Source organism: Salmo salar, chromosome 09 (assembly GCF_965601325.2).
Source record: "Salmo salar chromosome 09, fSalSal1, whole genome shotgun sequence".
NCBI lineage: Eukaryota > Metazoa > Chordata > Actinopteri > Salmoniformes > Salmonidae > Salmo > Salmo salar.
Window position 1 is genome coordinate 151,261,158 of NC_138299.1, and position 19,906 is coordinate 151,281,063.

At 45.7% G+C, this 19,906-nt stretch overlaps 1 protein-coding gene across 1 annotated transcript in view; it reads right to left on the reverse strand.

Moving 5' to 3' along the window:
- The window catches only part of dync2h1 (dynein cytoplasmic 2 heavy chain 1), a 328,531-nt gene that overhangs the window by 74,631 nt on the left and 233,994 nt on the right, over window positions 1-19,906 (reverse strand). The window contains exons 82-83 of the mRNA XM_082956441.1: window positions 18,712-19,008; window positions 18,529-18,633 (exon numbers count right to left, since the gene is read on the reverse strand). Of these exons, the coding sequence (XP_082812567.1) occupies window positions 18,529-18,633; window positions 18,712-19,008 (402 nt within the window). The remainder of the gene's footprint in view (window positions 1-18,528; window positions 18,634-18,711; window positions 19,009-19,906) is intronic.

Consider the following 19,906-nt stretch of genomic DNA (forward strand, 5'->3'; position numbering starts at 1 on the left):
TTCTATCCAAAGCCAATAATTATATGCATATTCTAGTTACTGGGCAGGAGTAGTAACCAGATTAAATCGGGTACGTTTTTTATCCAGCCGTGAAAATACTGCCCCCTAGCCATAACAGGTTAGAGAGGTGGATTTTTAAAAGTAGAAGTTCAAATTGTTTGGGTACAGACCTGGATAGTAGGACAGAACTCTGAAGGCTATCTCTGCAGTAGATTGCAACACCACCCCCTTTGGCCATTCTATCTTGTCTGAAAATGTTGTAGCTAGGGATGGAGATTTCAGAGATTTTGGTGGTCTTCCTAAGCCAGGATTCAGACACGGCTAGGACATCCGGGTTGGCAGAGTGTGCTAAAGCAGTGAATAAAACAAACTTAGGGAGGAGGCTTCTAATGTTAACTTCTTGGTGACAGGGGGCAGTATTCAGAAATTCAGATGAATACGTGCCCAAATTAAACTGCCTGCTTCTCGGGCCCAGAAGATAGGATATGCATATTATTAGTAGATTTGGATAGAAAACACTCTCAAGTTTCTAAAACTGTTTGAATGATGTCTGTGAGTATAACAGAACTCATATGGCAGACAAAAACCTGAGAAAAGATCCAACCAGGAAGTGACTTGTAGTATTTCTATCTAATCCCTATTCAAACTACAGTGTCTGTGGGGATATTTTGCACTTCCTAAGGCATCGATTGGCTGTCAACAGACTTTAGAAACTTGTTTCATGCGTCTACTGTTACTGGGCAGAGAATAGGAGCTCAGTCAATCAGTGGACTGCCTGGGACCAGTGAGTTGTTTACTGCGCAAGCGCGCCGCTCCTTCTTTTTCCTCTGTAATGAATACGCTATTGTCCGGTTGGAATTTTATCTAAGTTTTATGTTAAAAAAACACTAAGGATTGATTGTAAACATCGTTTGACATGTTTCTACGAGCAGTAATGGAACTATTTGACTTTTCGTCTCTGGTTTTGCGCTCTCGCATTATGCCTTTGGATTAGTGATCTGAACGAGCGAACAAAACAGAGGTATTTGGACATAAATATGGAGTTTTTCGAACAAAAAGAACATTTCTAGTGGAAGTAGGAGTCCTGGGAGTGCATTCCGACGAAGATCAGCAAAGGTAAGGGACGATTTATAATACTAATTCTGAGTTTAGTTGACTCCAGAACTTGGCGGGTAACTGTATAACTTGCTTTGATGGCTGAGCTCTGTACTCAGAATATTGAAAAATAATTTCGCCGTAAAGCTATTTTAAAATCTGACACAGCGGTTGCATTAACCTGTTAGGGCTAGGGGGCAGTATTGACACGGCTGGATAAAAAAACGTACCCGATTTAATCTGGTTACTGCTCCTGCCCAGTAACTAGAATATGCATATAATTATTGGCTTTGGATAGAAAACACCCTAAAGTTTCTAAAACTGTTTGAATGGTGTCTGTGAGTATAACAGAACTCCTATGGCAGGCCAAAACCTGAGAAGATTTCAAGCAGGAAGTGGCCTGTCTGAGAAGTAGTGTTTCATCTTGGCTCTTTTTATTGAAGACTCAGGATCTGTGCAATAACGTGACACTTCCTACGTCTTCCATAGGGTCTCAGAGCCCGGGAAAAAGTTGAACGATATCGAGGCAGGCTCTGGCTGAAACACTTTATTGCTTTTGGCAAGTGGCCACTCAGAGTACTATGGGCTTAGGCGCGTGCCTGCTTCGACCGAATGCTTTCTTTTCCTTTGTCTGTTTATCTAAACGCATTTTCCCGGTCGGAATATTATCGCTTTTTTATGAGAAAAATGGCATAAAAATTGATTTTAAACAGCGGTTGACATGCTTCGAAGTACGGTAATGGAATATTAAGAATTCTTTTGTCACGAATTGCGCCATGCTCGTCACCCTTATTTAGCCTTTAGGATAGTGTCTAAAACGCACGAACAAAACGCCGCTGTTTGGATATAACGATGGATTATTTTGAACCAAACCAACATTTGTTATTGAAGTAGAAGTCCTGGGAGTGCATTCTGACGAAGACAACAAAGGTAATAAAAATGTTCTTATAGTAAATCTGACTTTGATGAGTGCTAAACCTGCTGGGTGTCTAAATAGCTAGCCCTGTGATGCCGGGCTATCTACTGAGAATATTGCGAAATGTGCTTTCACCGAAAAGCTATTTTAAAATCGGACATATCGAGTGCATAGAGGAGTTCTGTATCTATAATTCTTAAAATAATTGTTATGCTTTTTGTGAACGTTTATCGTGAGTAATTTAGTAAATTCACCGGCAGTGTTCGGTGGGAATGCTAGTCACATGCTAGTCACATGCTAATGTAAAAAGCTGGTTTTTGATATAACTATGAACTTGATTGAACAAAACATGCATGTATTGTATAACATAATGTCCTAGGGTTGTCATCTGATGAAGATCATCAAAGGTTAGTGCTGCATTTAGCTGTGGTTTGGGTTTATGTGACATTATATGCTAGCTTGAAAAATGGGTGTCTGATTATTTCTGGCTGGGTACTCTGCTGACATAATCTAATGTTTTGCTTTCGTTGTAAAGCCTTTTTGAAATCGGACAGTGTGGTTAGATTAACGAGAGTCTTATCTTTAAAATGGTGTAAAATAGTCATATTTTTGAAAAATTGAAGTAATAGCATATCTAAGGATTTGAATAACGCGCCACAGGATTCAACTGGCTGTTGAGTAGGTGGGACGCAAGCGTTTCAATAGAAATGTCAAACACAAACTGAGTGTGGGGATGGTAGAAGCTGCGCAAGCGTCCCACCGAGCCCATAGAGGTTAAGGAGAAGTGTATCTATAATTATTTCAATAACTGTTGTAAATTTTATCAACGTTTATGATGAGTATTTTTGTAAATTGATGTGCTCATTCACCGGGTGTTTTGGAGGGAATACATTTTCTGAACATCACGCGCAAATGTAAAATGGGGTTTATGGATATAAATATGAACTTTATCAAGCAAAACATACATGTATTGTATAACATTGAGTCCTGGGAGTGTCATCTGATGAAGATCATCAAAGGTTAGTGATTCATTTTAGCTGTATTTCTGGTTTTTGTGTCGCCTCTCCTTGCTTGGAAAATGGCTGTGTGGTTTTTCTTGTCTCGGCACTGTCCTAACATAATCAAATGTTATGCTTTCGCCGTAAAGCCTTTTTGAAATCGGACACTGTGGTTGGATTAAGGAGAATCTTATCTTTAAAATGGTGTATAATACTTGTATGTTTGAGAAATTAGAATTTTGAGATTTTTGTTGTTTTGAATTTGCCGCCCTGCTATTTCACTGGCTGTTGATAGTGTGTACCGCGGGTGGGACGCTAGCATCCCAGATGTCCCAGAGAGGTTTAACATGCATGAAACCAAGGCTATTACGGTAACAGAAGGCATCAAAGAGAGCGCCTGGGGAATCCGAGTGGAGCTAGGCACTGCAGGGCCTGGATTAACCTCTACATCGCCAGAGGAACAGAGGAGGAGTAGGATAAGGGTACGGCTAAAAGCTATGAGAATTGGTCGTCTAGGACGTCCGGAACAGAGAGTAAAAGGAGCAGGTTTACAAGGTATAATGTACAGACAAAGGTATGGTAGGATGTGAATACAGTGGAGGTAAACCTAGGCATTGAGTGATGATGAGAGAGATATTGTCTCTAGAAACATCATTGAAACCAGGTGATGTCATCGCATGTGTGGGTGGTGGAACTGAGAGGTTGGATAAGGTATAATGAGCAGGACTAGAGGCTATACAGTGAAATAAGCCAATAAACACTAACCAGAACAGCAATGGACAAGGCATATTGACATTAAGGAGAGGCACGCTTAGCCGAGTGATCATAAGGGTCCAGTGAGTAGTGAGGTTGTTTGGGGTCACGGCGATTCAGACAGCTAGCCGGGCCATGGGTAGCAAGCTGGCAGAAGATGGTCTGTTTTTAGCCACCTCGTGCGTTTCCGTCGGCAGATTAGTGGGGTTCTGTGTGGTAGATGGGACCAATCCAATTGGCAAAATAGTTATAGTGGCCCAAGAAAATTGTCTGATAGACCTATTCAGTTAGCAGCCAATAAGACAGCTAACGATTAGCGGGCCGCAGATGGGCGTTCAGGTTACGTCGCGACGGAGGAACTCCCTCGGGAGATATCCAACTGACTAATATTATGATATTAATATAATATTATGATTCATATTATGGTGTTCTATTCCAATAAAAACGAAAAAAAACCTCTGGGTTTCCATTGGGATGGAATGGGAAATATGGCGCTGTACAACGTGACGGTCGGGAGTAGGCTACAGTGCTGGGCTATTTAGCTAAAGAATCCCAGTGTCGTGCAGGCACTCGTGAGACCGGGGGTTCAATTCACCGACGGGGAGGAAGGAGTAGGCTGTCCATGCAAATAAGAATTTGTTATTAATTGACTTGTCTAGTTAAATAAAGGTTACACTAAGAGCATAACATTTCTACACCATCATTTTAGTCTAACCAACACCCAAACGGAGATGAAGTCAAAATAAAAATCTCATTGATTTATCAAGACCAGTCCCCATGCTTGTCTCAGAGCAGAGCGAAACGGTGCTAAAATAGTTGTAGGTTTTTGCTTCAAATCCTTTTACTTCAATATGCAGTTTAAATAAATAAGACCTACACCACTTTTAACAGCACAACACTAGTGAGACTCATGTCACCTATGGTAGGCCAACAGTATATCGAAAAATATGACTTGACTCTCCACCAATAATTACATATCCCTCTCTGCGGATGACTTCGTCAACCATTTTGAAAAGAAGGTCGACGACATCCGATCCTCGTTTGTTAAGTCAAACGACACCGCTGGTCCTGCTCACATTGCCCTACCCTATGCTTTGACCTCTTTCTCCCCTCTCTCTCCAGATGAAATCTTGCGTCGGCCGGCCGCCCAACAACCTGCCCGCTTGACCCTATCCCCTCCTCTCTTCTCCAGACCATTTCCGGAGACCTTCTCCCTTACCTCACCTCGCTCATCAACTCATCCTTGACCGCTTGCTACGTCCCTTCCATCTTCAAGAGAGCGAGAGTTGCACCCCTTCTCAAAAAACCTACACTCGATCCCTCCGATGTCAACAACTACAGACCAGTATCCCTTCTTTCTTTTCTCTCCAAAACTCTTGACCGTGCCGTCCTTGGCCAGCTCTCCTGCTATCTCTCTCAGAATGACCTTCTCGATCCAAATAAGTCAGGTTTCAAGGCTGGTCATTCAACTGAGACTGCTCTTCTCTGTGTCACGGAGGCTCTCCGCACTGCTAAAGCTAACTCTCTCTCCTCGGCTCTCATCCTTCTAGACCTATCTGCTGCCTTTGATACTGTGAACCATCAGATCCTCCTCTCCACCCTCTCCGAGTTGGGTATCTCCGGCGCGGCTCACTCTTGGATTGCGTCCTACCTGACAGGTCGCTCCTACCAGGTGGTGTGGCGAGAATCCGTCTCCGCACCACGTGCTCTCACCACTGGTGTCCCCCAGGGCTCAGTTCTAGGCCCTCTCCTATTCTCGCTATACACCAAGTCACTTGGCTCTGTCATATCCTCACATGGTCTCTCCTATCATTGCTACGCAGACGACACACAATTAATCTTCTCCTTTCCCCCTTCTGATAACCAGGTGGCGAATCGCATCTCTGCATGTCTGGCAGACATATCAGTGTGGATGACGGATCACCACCTCAAGCTGAACCTCGGCAAGACGGAGCTGCTCTTCCTCCCGGGGAAGGACTGCCCTTTCCATGATCTCGCCATCACGGTGGACAACTCCATTGTGTCCTCCTCCCAGAGTGCTACCTTCCGTAGACACCTGAAACCCCACCTCTTTAAGGAATACCTGGGATAGGATATAGTAATCCTTCTAACCCCCCCCCCCCCCCAAAAAGATATAGATGTACTATTGTAAAGTGGTTGTTCCACTGGATATCATAAGGTGAATGCACCTATTTGTAAGTCGCTCTGGATAAGAGCTTCTGCTAAATGACATAAATGTAAATATAGAGGATTGGAGGATTCTAAATTAAAACCAAAAGCTGTTTCATGGGTCTCCCGGTGGTGGCCGGCACGGGTATCTATAGCAACGCATTTTGCATTACTTAACCCTAACCCAAACAGCTGCGTCACTCGGGAGGCCCCATCCACAAAGTATCAAAATACAGAGAGGTGTTGGTAAAGGCATATTGTCCTGCTAACAGCCCATAATGGGCTATTATAATAGTGTACATGGTGTCCAGGTCAGGATAACCAAAACATTTCTTTATTAAAGACTATCAGAAAGAATGTTGGTACTTATTTATTTTGATCCAAAGCCATGAATGAGTGTGTCACTCAGCTTTATGTAGGTGGAGGCTATATGACCGTGCTATCAACTTGATAATATACACTGCTCAAAAAAATAAAGGGAACACTTAAACAACACAATGTAACTCCAAGTCAATCACACTTCTGTGAAATCAAACTGTCCACTTAGGAAGCAACACTGATTGACGATACATTTCACATGCTGTTGTGCAAATGGAATAGACAACAGGTGGAAATTATAGGCAATTAGCAAGACACCCCCAATAAAGTAGTGGTTCTGCAGGTGGTGACCACAGACCACTTCTCAGTTCCTATGCTTCCTGGCTGATGTTTTGGTCACTTTTGAATGCTGGCGGTGCTTTCACTCTAGTGGTAGCATGAGGCGGAGTCTACAACCCACACAAGTGGCTCAGGTAGTGCAGCTCATCCAGGATGGCACATCAATGCGAGCTGTGGCAAGAAGTTTTGCTGTGTCTGTCAGCGTAGTGTCCAGAGCATGGAGGCGCTACCAGGAGACAGGCCAGTACATCAGGAGACGTGGAGGAGGCCGTAGGTGGGCAACAACCCAGCAGCAGGACCGCTACCTCCGCCTTTGTGCAAGGAGGAGCAAGAGGAGCACTGCCAGAGCCATGCAAAATGACCTCCAGCAGGCCACAAATGTGCATGTGTCTCCTCAAACGGTCAGAAACAGACTCCATGAGGGTGGTATGAGGGCCCGACGTCCACAGGTGGGGGTTGTGCTTACAGCCCAACACCGTGCAGGACGTTTGGCATTTGCCAGAGAACACCAAGATTGGCAAATTCGCCACTGGCGCCTTGTGCTCTTCACAGATGAAAGCAGGTTCACACTGAGCACATGTGACAGACGTGACAGAGTCTGGAGACGCCGTGGAGAACGTTCTGCTGCCTGCAACATCCTCCAGCATGACCGGTTTGGCGGTGGGTCAGGATGTGATACATAATAATAATAATAATACTTAATTTAGAACCTAAGTTAGAAACAGATTTGACGATAGAATTCTCCCCCTACACTGCCATTAGGTACCGAGATGAGATCCTCAGACCCCTTGTGAGACCATATGCTGGTGCGGTTGGCCCTGGGTTCCTCCTAATGCAAGACAATGCTAGACCTCATGTGGCTGGAGTGTGTCAGCAGTTCCTGCACGAGGAAGGCATTGATGCTATGGACTGGCCCGCCCGTTCCCCAGACCTGAATCCAATTCAGCACATCTGGGACATCATGTCTCGCTCCATCCACCAACGCCACGTTGCACCACAGACTGTCCAGGAGTTGGCGGATGCTTTAGTCCAGGTCTGGGAGGAGATCCCTCAGGAGACCATCCGCCACCTCATCAGGAGCATGCCCAGGCGTTGTAGGGAGGTCATACAGGCACGTGGAGGCCACACACACTACTGAGCCTCATTTTGACTTGTTTTAAGGACATAACATCAAAGTTGGATCAGCCTGTAGTGTGGTTTTTCCACTTTAATTTTGAGTGTGACTCCAAATCCAGACCTCCATGGGTTAATAAATTGGATTTCCATTGATTATTTTTGTGTGATTTTGTTGTCAGCACATTCAACTATGTAAAGAAAAAAGTATTTAATAAGATTATTTCATTCATTCAGATCTAGGATGTGTTATTTTAGTGTTCCCTTTATTTTTTTTGAGCAGTGTATAACGATATTTTGAAGGTTATTTAGTTTTCAAAAAAACGAAAGTGAGCGATTGTAATCTGAATAAAGGCCAATATAACATTTGTAAAGGCCAAAACATTTATTTCTGTTTTTAGAGGGAGAGAAACAATGGGCCAATTGTGCGCCGCCCTATGGGACTCCCAATCACGGTCGGATGTGATACATAATAATAAGAATAATACTTAATTTAGAACCTAAGTTAGAAACACATTTGACGATAGAATTCTCCCCCTACCCTCCATCTAGGCAAGTCTATTGTCCAGCTACCTGCTAGAACAACGGGAACATTTCCCTAGTCAGCGCCATTACTAGTGCAACGCCCCTTAAAGTATTGCTATGTGCTACCCAGTGTGGCGGGTTGGGGGTCCTCTCTCCACCTTCCTCCTCCTCCTCCCTTCCCCATGGGCTAGGTCGGTCTTCTGTGCGCGGCTCTGCGGCCCATCCCGTGCCCCCTGCCCTCGTGCCTTGAACCTCGCGAGCTTTCAGTGGATACAGCTGGAGAACTGCAAGGTAATTCCATTGTGCTATCTCAGTGGAAGGCACTCGGGAGCCATGACCAATATATATTGTCCTGCTAATAACAGGGTTAATAATATATCTGTGAGAATATCCAACGGGATTTTATATCATTCTACATTAATAATAATAATAATCGCTTTGTTTAAAAAATAACTATTTTGGAGATGATTTTGTTTTCCAATAACGAAAAATTTGTGAGAAAAAGGCCATTCTTGAACATGGGTGAGACATTGTTACTAATTTGTAAATAAAGGCAGTTTGTTATTTAGAATGATTAATTTGTGTTTTTAGAGGGAGAGAAACCAAACACCTACAGTCATGGGTGTCCCAGTCGAGGCCGGCACGGTATTGAACCAGCATCTGTATCAACACAGCTTGCACTGTGGCGCCACTCAGGCGCTGTACTGGTTGGGAATGGCCTACAGTACTACAGTAAGAGAAAAATAATCCTAACAAAATAAAATAATAAAAACCTTACTGTAACAACAGCTTTAGTAAGTAATACTGAAGTCGTACACAATTATCAGTTTCTATTTAGGTTTATGTCCATTCATTGTCAGTTAGAGAGACACAGTAGGACCAAAAAGCCTAATCAGTGCTCTAACTCCCCCTTGTGCTGGTCTGGATTAATGAAGTAGTGACGCAGGGTACCGTACTAAACCACAAATGACCTCTACGTACAGCAGCATAATCGCAAAACTTTTAGTGGAGCAACCACTGTACAAAGTTACAAGTATAGGCTAGGGAATTAGATTTTAATTTTACATTTTTGTATTAGATGCAATTTGAATGGAATTGATGGAGAGAGAGAGAGACTGCTCACACATGCTCTGCTTTAAAGCAACGATATTCGAGTGATAGGCTGTTTTAAATCTCTGCAGCTGCAATTCAATTTGTTTAGCTTTACAATAAAACAATTGGGTGACCCCGAAAGCCCGTTGCAGATGTGTAAATTAGACGAGGATTCAGTCTTTATATTACTGTAGCATAGACCATGCTGCAGGAAATGTAGGCCTACCTGTCACAAGAAAAAAAGTTACCATGATGAGATGATAGGTCTACATGCATTGTGAACTGTGCTTCATGCTGAGATGGGCTGTCTGTCCCCACACTGAGATGGGCTGTCTGTCCCCACCCTGAGATGGGCTGTCTGTCCCCACCCTGAGATGGGCTGTCTGTCCCCACCCTGAGATGGGCTGTCTGTCCCCACCCTGAGATGGGCTGTCTGTCCCCACCCTGAGATGGGCTGTCTGTCCCCACCCTGAGATGGGCTGTCTGTCCCCACCCTGAGATGGGCTGTCTGTCCCCACCCTGAGATGGGCTGTCTGTCCCCACCCTGAGATGGGCTGTCTGTCCAACCCTGAGATGGGCTGTCTGTCCAACCCTGAGATGGGCTGTCTGTCCAACCCTGAGATGGGCTGTCTGTCCCACCCTGAGATGGGCTGTCTGTCCCACCCTGAGATGGGCTGTCTGTCTCACCCTGAGATGGGCTGTCTGTCTCACCCTACATTTACATTTAAGTCATTTAGCAGACGCTCTTATCCAGAGCGACTTACAAATTGGTGCATTCACCTTATAATATCCAGTGGAACAACCACTTTACAATAGTGCATCTAAATCTTTAAGGGGGGGGTTAAAAGGATAACTTTATCCTATCCCAGGTATTCCTTGACAGCCTGAGATGGGCTGTCTGTCGAACCCTGAGATGGGCTGTCTGTCCCACCCTGAGATGGGCTGTCTGTCCCACCCTGAGATGGGCTGTCTGTCCCACCCTGAGATGGGCTGTCTGTCCCACCCTGAGATGGGCTGTCTGTCTCACCCTGAGATGGGCTGTCTGTCTCACCCTGAGATGGGCTGTCTGTCCCACCCTGAGATGGGCTGTCTGTCCAACCCTGAGATGGGCTGTCTGTCCAACCCTGAGGGATGATGATCGATCATGCAGAGAGCAGAAAGAAGGCCGTAGAGAAGTCAGATTTAGACATTGCATATAATTTCACGTCATGGTGTTGATATAATTTGCTATAATTTACCGGTTTCTCTCAGTTATTTATCCCGGGAAAAGCGAGTGGTTTTAGTCGGTAAATCTCTGTAACCAGGTTCCCACAGTCAACCGTACTGCACACGCTAACGCATAGGAGGTGACTGAGTGTCTGGCCTACTACCTAATAGTTAAACCACAGGGTGCAAACAGACACCTCTCTCTCCCAGAAACACACCCACCCAGACACCTCTCTCTCCCAGAAACACACCCAGCCAGACACCTCTCTCTCCCAGAAACACACCCACCCAGACACCTCTCTCTCCCAGAAACACACCCACCCAGACACCTCTCTCTCTCCCAGAAACACACCCACCCAGACACCTCTCTCTCTCCCAGAAACACACCCAACCAGACACCTCTTTCTCCCAGAAACACACCCACCCAGACACCTCTCTCTCCCAGAAACACCTCTCTCTCCCAGAAACACACCCAACCAGACACCTCTCTCTCTCCCAGAAACACACCCAGCCAGACACCTCTCTCTCCCAGAAACACACCCACCCAGACACCTCTCTCCCAGAAACACACCCACCCAGACACCTCTCTCTCCCAGAAACACACCCACCCAGACACCTCTCTCTCCCAGAAACACACCCAACCAGACACCTCTCTCTCCCAGAAACACACCCACCCAGACACCTCTCTCTCTCCCAGAAACACACCCAACCAGACACCTCTCTCTCTCCCAGAAACACACCCAACCAGACACCTCTCTCTCTCCCAGAAACACACCCAACCAGACACCTCTCTCTCTCCCAGAAACACACCCAACCAGACACCTCTCTCTCCCAGAAACACACCCACCCAGACACCTCTCTCTCCCAGAAACACACCCACCCAGACACCTCTCTCTCCCAGAAACACACCCACCCAGACACCTCTCTCTCCCAGAAACACACCCAACCAGACACCTCTCTCTCCCAGAAACACACCCAACCAGACACCTCTCTCTCCCAGAAACACACCCAACCAGACACCTCTCTCTCTCCCAGAAACACACCCAACCAGACACCTCTCTCTCTCCCAGAAACACACCCAACCAGACACCTCTCTCTCCCAGAAACACACCCAACCAGACACCTCTCTCTCCCAGAAACACACCCAGCCAGACACCTCTCTCTCCCAGAAACACACCCACCCAGACAACTCTCTCTCCCAGAAACACACCCAGCCAGACACCTCTCTCTCTCCCAGAAACACACCCAACCAGACACCTCTCTCTCTCTCCCAGAAACACACCCAACCAGACACCTCTCTCTCCCAGAAACACACCCAACCAGACACCTCTCTCTCCCAGACACACACCCAACCAGACACCTCTCTCTCTCCCAGAAACACACCCAACCAGACCTCTCTCTCTCCCAGAAACACACCCAACCAGACACCTCTCTCTCTCCCAGAAACACACCCACCCAGACACCTCTCTCTCCCAGAAACACACCCAACCAGACACCTCTCTCTCCCAGAAACACACCCAACCAGACACCTCTCTCTCCCAGAAACACACCCAACCAGACACCTCTCTCTCTCCCAGAAACATAACCAGCCAGCCACCTCTCTCTCCCAGAAACACACCCAGCCAGACTTGGGGTAGAGTAGCAGGACGGGTCTCCTCGTCCATCATGTCTGACAGGGAGAGGGTTAGAAAGTTCCACCTCACAGCTCCTAACTACTGTCACTGCCCTTAGCACCTACACACATTACTATGCATAGATCTTAACATGGACACACGCACACAATTTCTCTATAAGGGAAACACACACACACACCCTGTGTGACCTGTTATCAGAGTTCTGCAGGTTCTCTCTCACTCTCTCTCTCCCCCATTGCTCTCTCTCTCCCCCATTGCTCTCTCTCTCCCCCATTGCTCTCTCTCTCTATTCAAATGGCTTTATTGGCATGGGAAACATATGTATTCATTGCCAAAGTAAGTGAAATAGATAATAAACACAAGTAAAATAAAAAACCTACAGTAAACATTAACCTCACAAAAGTTCCAACAGAATAAAGACATTTGAAATGTCATATTATTTCTATATACAGTGTTGTAATGATGTGCAAAAAGTACAAACAGGAAATATTTACAATGGTGTTTGTTCTTCACTGGTTGCCCTTTTCTTGTGGCAACAGGTCACAAATCTTGTTGCTGTGATGGCACACTGGTATTTCACCCAGTAGATATGGGAGTTTATTAAAATTTGATTTGTTTTGGAATTCGTTGTATATCTGTGTAATCTGAGGGAAATGTGTGTCTCTAATATGGTCATACATTTGGCAGGAGGCTAGGAAGTGCAGCTCAGTTCCCACCTAATTTTGTGGGCAGTCAGCACAGAGCTCGCCTTCTCTTGAGAGCCAAGTCTGCCTTCTGAGTCTGTACATAGATTTCCTTAAGTTTGGGTCAGTCACAGTGGTCAGGTATTCTGCCACTGTGTACTCTCTGTTTAGGGCCAAATATCATTCTAGCTTGCTCTGTTTTTTTGTAAATTCTTTCCAATGTGCCAAACGTATTATTATTTAACCCTGCTGGTCATCTATCTGGTCATGCTTTCCACCTGGCCACCCCTACTCCGGTCAACAGCTCTGCACCCCCCACAACAACTCGCCCAAGCCTTCCCCGTTTCTCCTTCTCCCAAATCCAGTCAGCTGATGTTCTGAAAGAGCTGCAAAATCTGGACCCCCACAAATCAGCCGGGCCAGACAATCTGGACCCTTTCTTTCTAAAATTATCTGCCGAAATTGTTGCAACCCCTATTACTAGCCTGTTCAACCTCTCGTGTCGTCTGAGATTCCCAAAGATTGGAAAGCAGCTGCGGTCATCCCCCTCTTCAAAGGGGGGGACACTCTTGACCCAAACTGCTACAGACCTATATCTATCCTACCCTGCCTTTCTAAGGTCTTCGAAAGCCAAGTTAACAAACAGATTACCGACCATTTCGAATCCCACCGTACCTTCTCCGCTATGCAATCTGGTTTCAGAGCTGGTCATGGGTGCACCTCAGTCACGCTCAAGGTCCTAAACGATATCTTAACCGCCATCGATAAGAAACAATAGTGTGCAGCTGTATTCATTTACCTGGCCAAGGCTTTCGACTCCGTCAATCACCACATCCTCATCGGCAGACTCAAAAGCCTTGGTTTCTCAAATGATTGCCTCGCCTGGTTCACCAACTACTTCTCTGATAGAGTTCAGTGTGTCAAATCGGAGGGCCTGTTGTCCGGACCTCTGGCAGTCTCTACGGGGGTACCACAGGGTTCAATTCTTGGGCCGACTCTCTTCTCTGTATATATCAATGATGTCGCTCTTGCTGCTGGTGAGTCTCTGATCTACCTCTACGCAGACGACACCATTCTGTATACTTCTGGCCCTTCTTTGGACACTGTGTTAACAACCCTCCAGACGAGCTTCAATGCCATACAACTCTCCTTCCGTGGCCTACAACTGCTCTTAAATACAAGTCAAACTAAATGCATGCTCTTCAAATGATCGCTGCCTGCACCTGCCCGCCCGTCCAGCATCACTACTCTGGACGGTTCTGACTTCGAATATGTGGACAACTACAAATACCTAGGTGTCTGGTTAGACTGTAAACTCTCCTTCCAGACTCACGTCAAACATCTCCAATCAAAAGTTAAATCTAGAATTGGCTTCCTATTTCGCAACAAAGCATTCTTCACTCATGCTGCCAAGCATACCCTCGTAAAACTGACCATCTTACCGATCCTCGACTTTGGCGATGTCATTTACAAAATAGCATCCAACACCCTACTCAACAAATTGGATGCAGTCTATCACAGTGCCATCCGTTTTGTCACCAAAGCCCCATATACTACCCACCACTGTGACCGATACGCTCTCGTTGGCTGGCCCTCGCTTCATACTCGTCACCAAACCCATTGGCTCCAGGTCATCTACAAGACCCTGCTAGATAAAGTCCCGCCTTATCTCAGCTCGCTGGTCACCATAGCTGCCCCCACCCGTGGCACGCGCTGCAGCAGGTATATCTCACTGGTCACCCCCAAAGCCAATTCCCCCTTTGGCCGCCTCTCCTTCCAGTTCTCTGCTGCCAATGACTGGAACGAACTACAAAAATCTCTGAAACTGGAAACACTTATCTCCCTCACTAGCTTTAAGCACCAGCTGTCAGAGCAGCTCACAGATCACTGCACCTGTACATAGCCCATCTATAAATAGCCCAAACAACTACCCCTTCCCCTACAGTATTTATTTAGCTCCTTTGCACCCCAGTATTTCTACTTTGCACACTCATCTACTGTCAAATCTAACATTCCAGTGTTTTAATTGCTATATTGTATTTACTTCACCACCATGGCCTATTTATTGGCTTTACCTCCCTTATCTCACCTCATTTGCTCACATTGTATATAGACTTATTTTTTTACTGTATTATTGACTGTATGTTTGTTATTCCATGTGTAACTCTGTGTTGTTGTATGTGTCGAACTGCTTTGCTTTATCTTGGCCAGGTCACAGTTGTAAATGAGAACTTGTTCTCAACTTGCCTACCTGGTTAAATAAAGGACTTGTTCTCAACTGGCCTACCTGGTTAAATAAAGGACTTGTTCCCAACTGGCCTACCTGGTTAAATAAAGGACTTGTTCTCAACTGGCCTACCTGGTTAAATAAAGGACTTGTTCTCAACTTGCCTACCTGGTTAAATAAAGGACTTGTTCTCAACTGGCCTACCTGGTTAAATAAAGGACTTGTTCTCAACTTGCTACCTGGTTAAATAAAGGTGAAATATTTTTACTTTAAAAAAAAATCTATGAACGTTTGAACATCTTGACCATGTTCTGTTATAATCTCCACCCGGCACAGCCAGAAGAGGACTGGCCACCCCTCATAGCCTGGTTCCTCTCTAGGTTTCTTCCTAGGTTCTGGCCTTTCTAGGGAGTTTTTCCTAGCCACCGTGCTTCTACACCTGCATTGCTTGCCGTTTGGGGTTTTAGGCTGGGTTTCTGTACAGCACTTTGAGATATCAGCTGATGTAAGAAGGGCTTTATAAATCAATTTGATTTGATTTGTCAAGTAAATATCTTTTTGTTTTCTCATGATTTGGTTGGGTCTAATTATGTTGCTGTCCTGGGGCTCTGTGGGGTGTAGAGCCCCAGGACCAGCTTGCTTAGGGGGCTCTTTTCCAGGTTTATCTCTCTGTAGGTGATGGCTTTGTTATGGAAGGTTTGGGAATCACTTCCTTTTAGATGGTTGTAGAATTTAACATCTCTTTTCTGGATTTTGATAATTAGTGGGTATCGACCTAATTCTGCTCTGCATGCATTATTTGGTGTTTTACGTTGTAAACAGAGGATATTTTTGCAGAATTCTTCTCTCTCTGCTCACACACCTCTCTATGAGTTATTCCAGTGCTGGCCTGGTTCGGCTCTTTGCAAAACGCCACACGGTTAGGAAAGTTCATCAGGCTCTCTGTGCCGCTTGGTGCCAAACTTCTCCATTAGAGAGAGAGAGAGTGTGTGTGTGTGTGTGTGTGTGTGTGTGTGTGTGTGTGTGTGTGAGGGATGCATTTCTGTTGGTTACATCAGCTGGTGTCTGCAACAACAACAACAACCTCCACCCCTGGGTCCAGCTGGAGGATGACAGGCTGCCAACACAATAGTCATACTGAGGACATTTAACAGGAAATTGCATGTGTAGCAGCACAAAGGGATCCTAAAGAGAGAGAGTGAATGATGACTGTAATATATTTTCTGTAGTGATAATGGTGAAGCAGCGATTTATGTAAATAGCCCAAAGCAGGGACACACTTTCACAGAACACTATAAAACACAGATTTTCTCTCTTCTTCCATCTCGCTCTCCATCCAGTGTTGATACCGGATGATGAGTCATCAGAGAAGAGGAGTGCAGGGAGGGAGGGAGGGAGGGAGGGAGGTGTGATTCTCACTGTTAGACTGAATCATATCTCTACTGTAGTCACTTTACTGTAGATCTGCCCTGGGACCTACAACACTATCTGCACCAAACAGTTACAATGTCACCTCATTGAACATTAAGGCTGTTTTACACCAAGTCCATTTTCTTTTATTCATCAATACAAGCACGTCTTTTTAATGACGCCATTCACATCAATTGCGAAATATCGTCATGCCGCAATCCGTCAATTATTTATTAGGAACAGGTTAGATTTTTGTCTTTTCGTCCAGCTGTAGAACTGGAGATAGAAGCATTATATTTAAGCAATAAGGCCTGACGGGGAGTGGTATATCAGGGCTGTGCCTGGACACTCCCCCTCGGGCCTTTTTGCTTAAATATCTCCAGATGTGTCAAAGCCAGACAGACAGATGGAGGCGCAGAAATAACAAAGCCATAGAATCAAATGAAATATTGAACAAAATTACAATCCAAATAAGCAATCCATAGTAAAGTGTGATTGCACAAGCCCAAAAGTACATGAATTAGAGGCACATAAGAGTGAGATAAATGGAGAAAGAAGGAGAGAGAGAAATGGAGAGAGGGAGGGAGGGAGAGAGAGAGAAATGGAGAGAGGGAGGGAGGGAGAGAGAGAGAAATGGCGAGAGGGAGAAATGGAGAGAAATGGCGAGAGGGAGAAATGGCGAGAGGGAGAAATGGAGAGAAATGGCGAGAGGGAGAAATGGAGAGAGGGAGAAATGGAGAGAAATGGCGAGAGGGAGAAATGGAGAGAAATGGCGAGAGGGAGAAATGGAGAGAGGGAGAGAGAGAGAAATGGAGAGAGAGAAATGGAGAAAGGGAGAGAGAGAAATGGAAAGAGAGAAATGGAGAAAGGGAGAGAGAGAGAAATGGAGAGGGAGAGAGAGAAATGGAAAGAGAGAAATGGAGAGAGGGAGAGAGAGAAATGGAGAGAAATGGAGAGAGAGAAATGGAGAGAAATGGAGAGAGAAATGGAGAGAGCGAGAAATGGAGAGAGGGAGAGAGAGAAATGGAAAGAGAGAAATGGAGAGAGGGAGAGAGAGAAATGGAGAGAGGGAGAGAGAGAAATGGAAAGAGAGAAATGGAGAGAGGGAGAGAGAGCGATACAGAGAAAGAAATCAGAGCCAAAGCAGCAATAATTCTACTTTAGGGCTCAGAGGAAGAGGTGGTGAATTAGCCAATAACACACTGCTCCAGATTTAGCAGCAATAAGTGCCGTGTCATACAGCATGTCGGAGCAATTTCCCCTCTCAATCTGGGAGAGCAATCATCTCTTTAATTGGCTGAGTAATTAGGCCTTTAATTGCCCCTCAAACAGCCCCTGCTGACAGGCAGAGAGCACAGTGACAGACCAAAATGGCTGCCATGCGGAACAGTGCTGGACACAATATGGCTGCCGTGTCAACCAACTCCACCAGCATGAGTGATGTGAATTTGACAGAGTATTTTATTTGTCCGTTTATAAAGCCTCTCCTTTCTTCCTCCAGACCTGTATGAGACCCCTGAGTTCTCTCTCCAGTAGCCTGGCCTGTCTGTCTGGCCTTGGCTGTGTGAGAGAGTGCATGAGTGTGGGAGAGTAGGGGTGATTGACTGTGTTGTTTGTGAGTCCGAGGCCCGTGTGACTGTGTAGATATCCAGGGTTAGAGGTACTGGGAGATAATGTGCTGATGAGGGACATTCCAAACATCAGACAGGTCTGAGGCAGAGAGAACTGAGAGAGGATGAGGGGTGTGTGGAAGCCAAATAAACTCTGGGAGGAGAGGGTGTGAGTGGTGGCTTTCCTGTGGAAAACAGAAGCCTGCCAGTGGGGTCAAAGGGCATGAGGGCAGGGGAGAGGCACTATCCTCTTCTTATGGGACACAGGTGCACCCTCTGTGTGTGAGAATGTGTACCTATGTGTGTGTACTGGTGTGGTAACCCCACTTGAGAGCTGATCATTTCTCTCTCTCTCTGTGTGTGTGTGTGTGTGTGTGTGTGTGTGTGTGTGTGTGTGTGTGTGTGTGTGTGTGAGTGAGTGTGTGTGAGCGGTAGCTGACCTGAGAACTGATGATTCTCTGCGAGGAGCGTTCGATGTTGGCAGGCAGGCCGAAAAACGCTGGCCGGTCGTCTTCTGGAAGATTCTCTATCACACCACGATAGTCCTGAACACACACACACCCACACAGAGTTAAAGGGCTGACAGAGATGGTGTGTGTGTGTGCGTGTGTGTATAGTCTCACCAGTATGGAGCAGGAGTTGGGCAGGCTGATCTGAGAGGGGAAGGCGTGGCCTCTCTTGCTGCGTTGGCTGTGATTGGCTGAGGCAGACAGGAGGTGTGAGGAGAAGAACTGTTCCAGGTAGGAGCGGAGGATCCTCAGGTCACATGGGTTGTCTATCCTGCCGCCATAGATGGCATTCTCCAACAGACCATGTACAAACTCCCACTGGAACACCTTACCACCTTCAAACAGACGGTCGATGATCTCAAAGCCAGCCCGCAGATCAGACAGAGAGAACTCATAGAATTTAGTCCATCCCTAGAACCACAGACAGAGAGAACAGAACATGAAAACTTAGTCCATCCCTAGAACCACAGACAGAGAGAACAGAACATGAAAACTTAGTCCATCCCTAGAACCACAGACAGAGAGAACAGAACATGAAAACTTAGTCCATTCCTAGAACCACAAAGAACAGAACATTAGAACCACAGACAGAGAGAACAGAACATTAGAACCACAGACAGAGAGAACAGAACAGAACATAAGAGAAACCAAATAGAGTGACTGTCAGGAATAAACTCTGTATCCAAGCTAACTGTCACCTTGCTGAGACACTGCAGTGGCACTTCAGGTATCAACATGAAGTAGAATCTGAAAGGAACATGAAGTAACACCTGAAAGGAACATGAAGCAGCATCTGAAAGGAACATGAAGCAGCATCTGAAAGGAACATGAAGCAGCATCTGAAAGGAACATGAAGCAGCATCTGAAAGGAACATGAAGCAGCATCTGAAAGGAACATGAAGCAGCATCTGAAAGGAACATGAAGTAACACCTGAAAGGAACATGAAGCAGCATCTGAAAGGAACATGAAGTAGGATCTGAAAGGAACATGAAGTAGAATCTGAAAGGAACATGTAGCAGCATCTGAAAGGAACATGAAGCAGCATCTGAAAGGAACATGAAGCAGCATCTGAAAGGAACATGAAGCAGCATCTGAAAGGAACATGAAGCAGCATCTGAAAGGAACATGAAGCAGCATCTGAAAGGAACATGAAGCAGCATCTGAAAGGAACATGAAGTAACACCTGAAAGGAACATGAAGCAGCATCTGAAAGGAACATGAAGCAGCATCTGAAAGGAACATGAAGCAGCATCTGAAAGGAACATGAAGCAGCATCTGAAAGGAACATGAAGCAGCATTTGAAAGGAA